The sequence below is a fragment of the Pelophylax lessonae genome (assembly GCF_965119305.1).
Source record: "Pelophylax lessonae genome assembly, chromosome: 5".
Classification (NCBI taxonomy): Eukaryota; Metazoa; Chordata; class Amphibia; order Anura; family Ranidae; genus Pelophylax; species Pelophylax lessonae.
Window position 1 is genome coordinate 69,284,576 of NC_138772.1, and position 13,444 is coordinate 69,298,019.

At 43.1% G+C, this 13,444-nt stretch overlaps 1 protein-coding gene across 1 annotated transcript in view; it reads left to right on the forward strand.

Annotated features, from left to right (window-relative positions):
• Positions 1-13,444, forward strand: part of MALRD1 (MAM and LDL receptor class A domain containing 1) — a 558,112-nt gene that overhangs the window by 78,311 nt on the left and 466,357 nt on the right. Inside the window, exons 7-8 of the mRNA XM_082259425.1 lie at positions 9,619-9,718; positions 12,587-12,721. Coding sequence (XP_082115551.1) covers positions 9,619-9,718; positions 12,587-12,721 — 235 coding nt within the window. The remainder of the gene's footprint in view (positions 1-9,618; positions 9,719-12,586; positions 12,722-13,444) is intronic.

Genomic DNA, 13,444 nt, shown 5'->3' on the forward strand with positions numbered 1-13,444 from the left:
CAGGGATTCAGCCCTCTTCCCACTCTCCCTCTTCCCGGCCTCCTCCTGACCCCCCATCTCCACTCCAGGTAATCTCTACTTACTGGTCAAACTCGGGGCTGGCCGGGGAAGGAGAGTCTCCAGTGGGGCATGGAACCGGCCTCTGCTCAGACACAGTTTACACCATCCATGCTGGCGAGGGGGGGGGGGGGGGTGGCCTGCGCTCTGTCCCTGTCTTCATCCCGCACTCAGTAGGTCAGCGGTGGGGAATTTTTACTTCTCTTCACCAGGAATCCTTTAGGCATGTCTGTGGCAGAAGCAGTGCAGCCTTTTTATGGGGCATCAGAGTGGCCTGGGGGATAATTGCCCCCCTGTCCCCTGGCCCAGTCCTCCCCTGCTGACCTCAACAATGTGTCACGCACCTGGTAGAAGAGCCTAACACGATGAGGAAGTCCTCTCTTACACCTCTGACTCGGGGCCCCTCATGGAACAGACAGTTGGCACAGGAGTACAGAGTGCCACAAGTTCCTATCGGTCTTGCTAGGATGCCGGATGGACACCAGTAAGCAGGAGACAGGAGCAGGCTGGCACTGGTGACAGCAGACAGGTACAGGCTGGTAGCAGACAGGAGGTGAGCAAGCGCCAGAGGAATATAGACAGGGGCTCGCAGCAGGCAGTCCATCAGCAATGGGGACAGAGGTAGGGTCAGATGAACCAAGTCATAAACAGGCAGATGGATCAGGTGGTGATGCGTAGGCAGGAGTGAAGTCAGGATACAGGCAGAGTTGCGCACGCTTGAGCAATAGATGGGCGTGCATGAGCAAATGCCCATTTCCTTCGTGCGTGTAAAGATACATGAATTAGCTTGTGCCTATGCACAGGACACTGCCCAGAAGAGCCATTTGGTCTGCTGGTATGCCCTTCCTGACATAATAGGGCATTATTTCCCCCTCTAATACCAAAGATGGGACACTGTTTACTTCCACTGATGCCAGAAAAAAAATGATATTCCCGCTGGCCACAATTCGGCCCCCCTAAAGTCTGAAAGACAGTAAACTAGCCCCTTATTTCTTTGAAGACCCCTAGTCTACGGTAACTAAAAGTGTGTTGAATGATGCCCATTCAACCTGGAAAAGGATTGTCAGTAGCATAGAAGGATGTGTAATGATGGGTTTTTCTTTTTCAGCCTGAAAACGTTCCTCTTCTAATAGACCTGTAAATGCCTATGTGTGCATGGACACATAGGCTAACATAGAGATGCTTTTAACCACTTGAGTACCAGGCTATAGCCAAAAGACGGCTACAGAGGGGTACTATAATTCTGGGAGGGCACCCATAGACGTACTCCCAGAACCCTGCCCCCTGCAGTTCGCTTGGGATGTCCTTTGGACACAGCTAATCACAGATCTAGGTAAAGAGCCAATCACAGCAGCCCTTTGCCATGTGATTAGCTGTGTCCAATCACAGCTGATCACATTGAAACAGACTTGCCGGTTATTGGCAGTCCTTTCCTCACGCACTGTGTCTGCATGAGGAAAGGAGTGCTGATAACCAGCAAGGCTGTAAGCACACTGTTTACACTAAAGTTCAGGCACTGATCATCAGTGTCCCCAAATATCAGTGCAGCTCCATCAGTGGCCATCAGTGCAGCTTATCAGTGCCTCCTCTACAGTGCTGCCTCATCAGTGCCACCTCAATACTGCAGCCTCATCAGTGCCCATCAGTGCAGCCTATCAGTGCACATCAGTAGAGCCTCATCAGTGCACATCAGTGAAGAAGGAAAATTACTTATTTGCAAAATTTATAACAGAAAAAAAATTATAAGAAAAACATTTTTTGTTTAACATTTTCAAGGATTTTTTGTTTGTTCAGCAAAAAAACAAAAAACAAAAAGCAACTCAGTGGTAATTAAATACCACCAAAATAAAGCTCTATCTGTCTCAAAAAATTGATAAAAATTTCATATGGGTAGAATGTTGCATGCACAATTGTCATTTCAAGTGTCACAGCACTGAAAGCTGAAAATTGGCCTGGGCAGGAAGGGGGTGCCCGGTATTGAAGAAGTTAAAGGCTAAAAAAAAGTGTATCTAAAGCCAACTCTTTTTTTTTCATTTTAAATGGAGTAGGGAATGGTTAGAACCCCTGTCCCTTTGGGGAGATTCCCCTTCACTTCCTGTTTTCTAAACGCATCAGGAAGTGAGAAGAAATCTCTCCAAACTAGGGTTAATCCTCTCTTATACAGTTGTCCCTGGAAAAGTGTCCCCATTGTATTATTTACCATCTATTCCTGTTCTGGTAACATCTCAAAATGTTTTCTCTCACTTTCAGTTGTGTGGACAATGGTCACCAGGACAAATATAATCTTCCCAGTGTAGACAGCAATAAAACACAGATTCTAATCCCTCATCACTCCACCCAAAACAAAAAAAACGTTTTAATTTACAATTTTTGACTCAGTAATAAATTGATGCTTTATTCACAAAAGGATTACAGCAGATTATTTTTTTTTTAAAGCTGTGGACTCTGATATAGAATGTATTATGGCAGTATATTTACATGTGTACACCTTTTCCAAATTAAAGAATAAAAAAAAAAAAGCTGAATCTTGGTGTGCTTTGGGTATTCCTTCCAGATCTGTGCAGTAATGAAATTTTGCTTCTGTTCCAGAACTTCTTGTAATAAAGAACAGTCACTGCTGCTCTCTCTTATTATGCAGGGTGACTGGTCTTGTCTCCGCCCCCTCCTGTAGTTTTCTGCAGATAGCCTGTAGTGGGTGGAGACTGCTGGGCCCCTCCCACAGCTCTTCTCTCTCTGAACAGGCAGATGATATCACTGCTACATCTGGTTTTGCAAAGGCATTTGATGCTCACAACGTGGATGTTATATTCTTTGTGACTTTTGAGGAATAACATAAATTACATCTTTTTTGCCTGAAGTTTACCTTTAAGTCAGGAAAGTAGTTTATAGCTGTTGGCTTCATCAGACTCTGTATTACCAAAAGTATTGGGACACCCACACACACACATGAACTTTAATGGCATCCCAGTCTTAGTCTGTAGGGTTCAATATTGAGTTGGCCCACCCTTTGCAGCTATAACAGCTTCAACTCTTCTGGGAAGGCTGTCCACAAGGTTTAGGAGTGTGTCTATGGGAGTGTTTGACCATTCTTCCAAAAGCGCATTTGTGAGGTCAGGCACTGATGTTGTACTGGCTCGCAGTCTGCACTCGAATTCATCCTACAGGTGTTCTATCAGGCTGAGGTCAGGACTCTGTGCAGGCAAATAAAGTTCCTCCAGCCTTAACTCACTTATCCATGTCTTTATGGACCTTGCTTTGTGCACAGGTATTTCAGTCATGTTGGAAAAAGAAGGGACCATCTCCAAACTGTTCCCACAGTTAGGAGCATGATATTGTCCAAAATGTCTTGGTTTGCTGACTCCTTAAGAGTTCCTTTCACTGGAGTTAAGGGGCCAAGCCAACCCATGAAAAACAACCCCAAACCATAATCCCCCCTCCACCAAATGATTTGTACCAGTGCACAAAGCAAGGTCCATAAAGACATGGATGAGGGACTTTAGGGTGGAGGAACTTGACTGGTCTGCACAGAGTCCTTCTCTCAACCCGATACAATACCTTTGGGATGAATTAGAGTGCAGACTGCGGGCCAGGCCTTCTCTCCAACATCAGTGCCTGACCTCACAAATGCACTTCTGGAAGAATGGTCAAATATTCCCATAGACACACTTCTAAACCTTGTGGAAAGCCTTCCCAGAAGAGTTGAAGCTGTTATAGCTGCAAAGGGTGGGCTAACTCCATATTGAACCCTAAAGACTAAGACTGGAATGCCATTAAATTTCACGTAGATGTAAAGGCAGGCGTCCCAATACTTTTGGTAATATAGTGTACCTTTATGTTATACTGAAAGATTAAAAAAGTGTAACAAATAGCAGATTTTGTGCTCACCTTCCCAGCTCCATATGGCTTTTGGTAATGATTATGAAAGAAATAAAAGTTGGTAAAACTTCTATTAATAGGAAAGTTTATTTTCTCTGCATTAGGAGAGCTTTTCACTGTCATTTAGCACCTCGCTGCCAGCCAACTATTACATCATGTGGAGGTTGATGGATGGCTTTCAAATACCTTCAGCAGATTGTGGAGTGCGCATTAACTGCTGAAATTAATGTATGCCATATTGTATCAGAAATCAAAAAACTGTTCCTTATATCAAGAATGAAGACCATATTGGAAACAGGAGTCTGGCGTTGCTGTAATGCAGATATCTAGAGATGATCGAATAATCAAAAATTAGCTTTGTCCTCTATCAGACCCGTTCCTGTTCCAAAAATTAGCCAACTGGTTTTATTTATCACTGCTGGCTTTTTTATTTCTCAAACTTAAAGCAGTATTAACCTGGGTTCACACTGTTGTGATTTCAAATCCAACATCCCTGCACGACTTCATCGAGGCTTGCATACGGCTTCTTTAACAGAAGTCAATGCAAGTCGTATTGGAGTCGCACCAAAATTAGTGCAGGATCCTTTTTCTAAGTCAGAGCAACTTGAGTTACACCAATTAGAATGTTTTCATTGCAGTTAACGCGCTGCAACTTGTCATGCGACTTTGAACTCTTTTGGTGATATAGTTCCCACTTCTTGTTGTGTCTCTGGGACAGGACATAATGGGAAATATCAAAAGCCAAAAAAAAATTAACAAAGACAAAAATCTATAACAGTTTTAACCTCCCTTGGAAAATATTTTTTGAGGTCACATACATTTGAAATAAGAAAGTATCCCTTTCCAAATGATACCCCTTATAATGATACACACCATATGTGTCCTTCACCACTTCAAGAGAGGATCCAAAATATGGGACCTTGTGTCAAAATGGGCACCGGCTCTTCTGCACCCAGGAGAGCTGAAACGATTGTAGCACTGCCCCCTAGAGGACTGCTGGATATAACACTGTCTGGATTCCCCGGGGTTACCCGTAGCAAAGGCTTGCAGAAATGTATCACTTTAAGTACTTGGCTCAGTCAATGATCAGTCCAGGGAATGTTGTTTTGTAGTTTTACTTTGAACTTGGATAGGAGAAGGGATGACTGGGATACTCCTACCGACAACTATTCACACTATTGAGGACAACTGACCTTAGAATGCGGCAAGGCCGCTGCTTCACTCTGCCACTGAAGTGAGGATATTTTAAGTGTTTCTGCTAGCAATTCTCTTCAGGGTTCTAAACTCGGCACCCCCTTTCTCTCTCACTGTGTGTGCTGACACCCGTCCACTGACTCTATCCTCTGGAGTGGTCCCCTTCCTGGGCAGACCCCCCCCCCCCCCCGGGCAAGTTCCTCTGTACTCACAGACACTCTTTTTCCAGAGTCACGGTTGCTTCCAACTCCACCAGTCAGCTTCTCCTGGACCTCTGGATTCAGCCACACACTCTGGTTCACTAAGCCGACTGCCTGTGACCACCATCCACAGCTACAGAAGAGGAGACAGCTGTCATCCTCCTTCTGGGACCAGGCTTCCTGCCCAAAGACCCCCTGCCTCATGTGCTCCTGGCTTTTATACCCTATTCCATGATGCACCACTCTCTGTACCAAACCCATGGGATAAATATCAAAGCCTGTGTGTCATTGGCTGGGTTTCCTCCGCTGTCCAATGTACCTCTCCAATGGATACAGTGGGGACACTCCCTCCGCCCACACGAATCACACATTGAACACATTGAGCCTGCCTAACTAGCAGATCTAACTCCCTGATAAGCAGAGAGTACAAATGCTTTGCCTACTGCTTTCCTGGTAATCAGAGAAAGCTAAAACTATACCTGCTACCTAGCACCTGACTAGGAGGGTGCTACACTATTATAATGTTCTCCACTATTTAATATTCTAATTATTAATAGCAATCACATTTTAAATAAACTTTTTTTAAAATGTTATGAGTGTATCTCCATTTTTACACTTTGTATAATGGTGACAGGGTAAGGGTTCCAACCACATGGGTTTGAAAAAATGTACTGTAAGGTAAAATGTAGATTCATTCTCTGGGGCAGTGTTTTTCAGCCTGTGTTCAGTCAAGGCACACTTTAGAATTGAGTATAATCTCGGGGCTCACCAGTCTGAGGGCTCGTTTACGCCAGGAGGGGCATCTGAGCATGTACACTTTTTTGCACGCTCCGAAACTTTGCATTTTATAATGAGCTGTTCTATGTGTATGAAACACCATGATTTTAAAGTTGCGCAGCACTAAAATACATGGTACCACGGTACCATGCATTTTAGCAGGCGTCAACGTATGCGCATTTCCTAGATGTGTGGGGGTGTCATTTACAATTAACGGCACCCACAAGTGTTTGCAAAAGGCAGAACATTTTTGTGCGATATGGGAAAATGCACATTAATAAGGATTGATAAATTAAAGTGTACCTGTGGGGTCATCCTATCTTGGTGGTCCCAGAAAGTCCACTCAAGGTCTTTCTATATGTCTGCTCATTTACAGTGTTTGTGTTTCCATTATACCTCCTTGGTGTCCTCAAAACCCAAGCACTCTAGCATACAAATATTAAGCACAGTTTGATCAGTATTGATCCTGCTTGTCTACTACCCCCTCCTCCCTCGTTCTTATTGGCCACTGAATTTAATGGATGGCCTACGTTTTCTATCATAGAATATTCAGGGCCATTGGACCATTTAAAAAACAAAATTGTAATGAGCAACATGATTAAATAGCATTAATTGATAAATATGTAAAATGTGGGGAATTATTGGGATAGAATATACTATATTGTCAAAAGTATTGGGACACCTGCCTTTACATGCACATGAACTTTAATGGCATCCCAGTCTTAGTCTGTGCGGCTCAATATTGAGTGGGCCCATCGTTTGCAACTATAACAGCTTCAACTCTTCTGGGAAGGCTGTCCACAATGTTTAGGAGTGTGTCTATGGGAATGTTTGACCATTCTTCCCAAAGCGCATTTGTGCATTGAGGTCAGGAATCTGTGCAGGCCAGTCAAGTTCCTCCATCCCAAACTTGCCTATCCATATCTTTATGGGCCTTGCTTTGTGCACTGGTGCGCAGTCATGTTGGAACAGGAAGGGAGCATCCCTAAACTGTTTCCACAAGGTTGGGAGCATGAAATTGTCCAAAATGTCTTGGTATGCTGATGCCTTAAGAGTTCCCTTCACTGGAACTAAAGGGCCAAGCCCAACCCCTGAAAAACAACCCCCAACCATAATCCCGCCTCCACCAAATGATTTGGAGGGATGGCCCAATACTTTTGGCAATATAGTGTGGATGAGCGAGTTTGGAGTGGAGGAACTTGACTTCAACCTGATAGAACACCTGTGGGATGAATTAGAGTGGAGACTGCAAGCCAGGCCTTCTCGTCCACATCAGTGTCTGACCTCACAAATGAGCCATTGTAGAATAGTCACACATTCCCATAGACACACTCCTAACCCTTGTGGACAGCCTTCCGAGAAGAGTCAAAGCTGTTATAGCTGCAAAGGGTGGGCCAACTCAATATTGAACCCTACGGACTAAGATTGGGATGCCATTAAAGTTCATGTGCGTGTAAAGGCAGGCGTCCTAATACTTTTGACAATATAGTGTATTTAAAATAAGGTTTGTAGTGCTGGGTCAGTATCTTCCAATGCCCATTAATCCCCTAAAAGATTACTAGCAGCTTTTATTTTGTCACTTCCTTTTGCCAAATATGTGCCAACTTAAAGCTGAACTACAAACAGCTAAATACACATATGGCATACATGGGAGCTATTTAAATTTGGATTTGGATTTCTATTTATCCTGCCCTGAGATTTACACAGCTCTGTAGATACAGCACAGTCTTGTCTGGCATGGCAGGAGACCAGATTTTTCTCTGCTGCAGTTTAGTAAAGCCTCATTTAGGCATGTGGTTGAGGTGCCCTCCAACCTCCCACCCTTAAGCTGCAATGGCAGGACACAGGAATATTTATATGCTGCGCCCTTGATGGAATGCTTCACACCCTCAGCAAAAACTATCCAACATGTTGTGATTGACAGGTGGAAAGCCACCGAATGTGATTCATTCAAGCGAATAGGAAAGCACTGCTAATGCATACAAGGCATGTCGTTTCAGCACGTTTGTTCAGCAATGGAGCCACATTGCCTCCTCACTGCCTGTGAATCACCTCTAAAAAGCAATCTGAACGCAGATTGCTGTTAGGTGGAGTGGTGGGTTTTGATTCAGGTCTAAACCTAGCCTAATAATTACAGGTCTCCTCCTCCAGAGCTCTGCAGTGCAGGGGTTCCAAGAGGAAGATACCAGTTCAAATGCATATAATGTCAAATTACACTGTTTGCATTGAAACATTACATTTATTGATGTAATGACGAATACAGAGTAGCATTCATTTGTCTATTAGTATATCTGTCTGAAGTTTAACTTTATACAGGAAGGAACAATAGCCTAAAATGGAAAGTTACATATGTGTCAGGTATTGGAGGAGGTGTGGTTAACTTCCAAACCTATGTAGCGCAGACCCGGGACTGATTTGGCTGTTTGGTCCCAGGTTCCATTCTCTAATAGGCACACAGCAGCCAGGCACATGGTTCAAAATCACTCAAGTCAGAGAACAGGCCGCACATGTCTTTTAGGGATGGGGTGAGCCAAGAAGTACTCCAACAAACTTTAAAATCTTCTTGTAGATTTTACTAAATCCTAACTATAAGGAGAACTAGTACAAAAACAGAGACTCCTCAGCAGAAGTTTAGTCCTAAATGTACACAGAATAACCTCTCCTAAAAGAAGCCTCGGAGAGTCTCAAAGTCCAGAAGGCTGGTACTCACTGTTTCCTCATTGTCTGTGCTTGGATTGTCTGTGACATGAATCTTTAGATGATCTCTCTGCAATCCTCAGGAAGCTAGGCCAGAGGTTCCCCAGACCAAAAAAAAAAGCTGGGACCCCAAAAAGGATTCTTTCAGCTGCAGGTAAACTCCCAGAGATGCCACAGCCCTCAGACTGGGTCTTACTCCCCCGGGAACAAGAGACCCCTGTTCTGGGTCCCAGCCTATTTATACCCCTTTTAGCCCCCTGCTGGTCACTTACTCCACTCACCAGGGAAGTCTGAAGAGGCAATAATATGCAGGCCAAGGACTGTGTTCTTCCACCTATTATATCCCATAACTCAATGGGATGCAGAGGAAAGTTACCGATCCTGCACCAGCAGAACTCAGAACAGACATTATTAAAACCATTTTTGCTCTCCCTGCCTTCAGGGAGGCCAAAAACTAAATTTAAACGCTAGTAACCCACTGGGGTGCTACAGCTACGTGGAAATGTCATTGCCAGTTGTTTCAACTAAACACAAATGTGCACTTTGCAAGTGCAGTTTCTCCAGAGATTAGCAGAGTTTTCCTGCATTTACTAAGCCTTGGAGCAACTGCAGTTGCAGAGTAAGTGAGGGACTATTTATGTTTAGTAAATCAACTCCATTATTTTAGTAAATAAACCCTAGTGCATATAATGTACAATATGTATTTTGTTTAGGTTATCATGCTCTTTTGAATATGCCAGGGAAGCTCATATTGTGACTCAATTGTCTGAGCATATAGTATGTTTCTGTGGATTTTAATTATTAAATTCTATTTCAGATCATATTGGAAGCCACGCTGTTATCAGCTGAGGCTACAGCTGCTATTGATGACATCAGCTTATCTCCAGACTGCAGCTTTATCAATAACACATCTGCAGGTAATTTAAGGACACTATTCCTATATTTTCATTTTTTTTGTTTTGTTTGGGGGGTTATTTAGAGTAAGTATAATGTTTGCTGCTCACAGGCCTGATTTAATATAGTCCAGTTGAACTTTCTATTTATCACACTATTTAATGCATTTGTAATATTCAAAGCAAACTCACCCTTCCATCCATTTCTCTGTGTTTTTTGTGCTGAGAAATTGCTTTGAAAAATACCCCCTAGCATTTTTATCTGTGGCCATCTTGAGTAAGGGCAGAGGATTCATATAACATTTACTGTAATTCCTGGAGTTCATCTACCTTTAGCTCAGGCATGCTGGTAGGGGGATGTGCTTAGCTGAGAAAGCCCCTTCTATCCACTTAGAGGGGAAAGAAAAAAAAATGTCCACAAAGGCTCTTGGGATGTATGATATAATTTTGGCCTAGGCCAGAAACCAGGAAGCAAAGGAAGAATTAAAAAAAAAAGTTTAAAAGAAAAAGTATATTGTACAATACCTTCCTATCCTTTTACTATGGCTGGTAGCACAAGGTTTAAAAATAGTTCATGTTGATTGAGAGAGTTTAGTTCTAACAGGACATTGTATTTGGACAGTCTACACCACACCCGCTAATCCAGGAAAGTTTTCAAACATTTACCTTAGATAGAAGGTGATCAATCTTCTGTGGAGCGGGAACATCCACACACACTGATCGAAATCCAGTTGGTCCCTGCTGAACCTACTAAATTACCATTAATGTATGGCCAGCTTTAAAAGTTTCACTGCAAGTGTCACCATTGGAAGATATCACCTCTTCAACGGTTCTGGTGACAGACTTAGAATTTTGGATTCCCAATTAGAGAATGTAATTCTAGCTAGCGGTGAACAGACAGCAGTGCAACCCTGACGAAGGTTCTACCTTTCGGCCCCACATCCAGTCGCTATCCAAAGCTTGCCATCTCAACTTCTGCAACAGCTCCAAGATACGCCCCTTAATTACCAATGAAACCCCAAAGCTTCTAATCCACTCCCTGGTCATCTCTCATCTCAATTACTGTAACTCTCTCCTCACTGGCTTACCTTTAAATAGGCCATTCCCCCTTTAGTCCATCATGAGGCTGCTGCCAGGCTCATCCACCTTACAAACCGCTCAGCGTCTGCTATCCCTCTTTGCCAATCCCTCCATTGGCTGCCACTCAACCAAGAAATTAAATTCAAGATACTAACCATAACTTACAAAGAAATCCATAACTTGCCCCCAGCTACATCCCTAACCTGGTCTCACACTACCAATCAAATTGTTCTCTTAGTTCCTCCTGCTCTCTAGCTCCCTTGTCACCTCTTCCCATGCTCGCCTCCAGGACTTCTCCTGAGCCTCTCCCATCCTCTGGAATGCTCTACCCCAATCTGTCCGACTATCTCCTACTTTGCCCACTTCAGACGATCCCTGAAAACACATCTCTTCAGAGAAGCCTATCTGGCCCCCAACTAACAACTGTACATTTATTTTCTCCATCAGCACATCCCCCAATTATTACCTCATGTAACTCTTGACTCCCCTTTTTGATTGCAAGCTCTAACGAGCAGGGCCCTCTGATTCCTACTGTATTAAAGTGTATTGTAGTTGTACTGTCTACCCTCAAGTTGTAAAGTGCTGTATAAACTGCCGGCATTATATAAATCCTGTATAATAATAATAATAATAATAATAATAATAATACCCCTTCTGAATATTTTTAAAAAATAAGAAAAGAAGCGCTCGAGCTTTAAAAAGAATGCAAGTTAGATGGTAGACTAAAAGGTGTTTATTGAAAATAGCAACAAGTACATTAATGCCCCGTACACACGTGCAAATTATCTGAAGACTTTTGTCTTCAGATTTACCTTTTCTATGTAGTGCAAGGGCCTGCCGGATTGCATACAAATTGAAAGTGTTTAGGTTTGACCTCATATTATATGGTTTTGGTAAGTCTGCAGACAAAAGTCTTCAGATAATCTGCACGTGTGTACGGGGCATTAGACAATGCAAGGCTCTCCCTCTCTAGGGCTGTTGCTGCACACTATTAAATGGGAATGATCCCAATCCCAGCTTTTATTCTGTCAGCTTTTCCTACAAAAATTCGCAAATATATAACCGGCGTAGGAATCATTCCCATTTATAGCGTGCAGTAACAGTCCTGAAGAAGCAAGAGCCCTTTCTCCCAAAATACACTGGCTTGATATACTTGTTGCTATTCTCAACCAATGCTTCTTTATCTACCATCAAACTTGCTTTCTATTGGACATCGGGCGCCCCTTCTTTCCTATTATTCAAAGTCTATATGTGTGGAAACGACTGTAAAGCCAAACCAGAAAGGCAGCACCCCAAGCCCTAAGAGGGTTTACTGCCAGTATCCACCACTGGGCATGACCTACTGGAGGGAAATCTTCTTACTCACCCACACAATCACCTACTCATAACCAGGGACTGATACAGTCAATACGGCGTGATCTTTAGCACAAACAAGATACTTTTTGAATGTTTGACTGGAGTTAGACGTGTTTCCCAGTAAATCCTATATAAATAGACCCCTTATTAAGGCCCTAAAAAGGACTCTTTTTTTTTTTTTTTTTTTTTTATATTTATGCTAAGGTGTAGGTTTCAAAATCAGTTTCAAAAGCAGCTGATCTGGCAGGGGCAGTCAAACCGGTAGATCTCAAACCATAAAGCAAGCAGTGGTATCTGAAGCATCATGTCTGCTTTCCATACCCATAGTAAGGTAGGCAGCTGATCCAAGCTGTGCTTTTCTATTGGGTACTACAGGTTCTAATAACTGATAAAATGGCATCGGGAACTCCCTTCATTTGTGGGACACTTTGTAATCAGTGTAATTTCTTCTTACAGGTCTTTCAAAAGCACCTTTATTTTTTAACTGTCCTTCTGGGTATATGTCATGTGGAGATGGTAAATGCATACCAAATAAAAAACGCTGCGATTTTACAAAGGACTGTGAAAATGGACTTGATGAAGTATCGTGCCGTAAGTTTCTTTCTTTCTACATGTATATTTATTATTTTTGATGTTTATATAGTACATCTTAAAATAGGTGGTTGCAAAAAAATGCAATCTTTGAATTACCCTGATAAAAGGAAAGTAGTTTTGGCATCTTAGTGGGCATTATAGCGGATAACTAGTAAGCACCCTTACAGCGCCATGCTGAGGTTCTGTGTTCAGTACCAGGGAAACTTTCGGCATGGAGTTTTTTTGTTCTCCCTATTTAAATTTAATGTAGATTTTTTTGGTTTCCTCACGCAGTCCAGAAAAAAAAGTCAGTATGTAGGGTGCAGAATCATGCGGGGCAGTAATGGTGCTAAGGCTCGAAGCGCAGAAAACTAAGTATTCAAGGACTTGCAGAGCAATACAGCAGGAACTCACAGTCAATGTAGAGGAGAATCAGCGGTATTAGGCCCGAGCTGAAGAGGGCACTTGCCAAAAGAGGTGAAGTATGGTGTGGTCAGCCCAACCCAAGCGGTAGTTTGAGAAGGTCTAGGAGTAGGCCCTGCTCTTTCCCTGCTCCCCAGAAATCTCCCTCTACCACTAGTGATGTCTGTGACAAACCTGTAAACTCTCCCTACACTAGCTAAGATTCTCTTGACTCCCCCTCCAGCTGCAGTATTGCCCCCTACAGTTGAGAAAGCAGACTATGCCTACCTACACATATACCTACACCTTCTACCCAGGTTGGTCCTAGTTTAAGTCTGT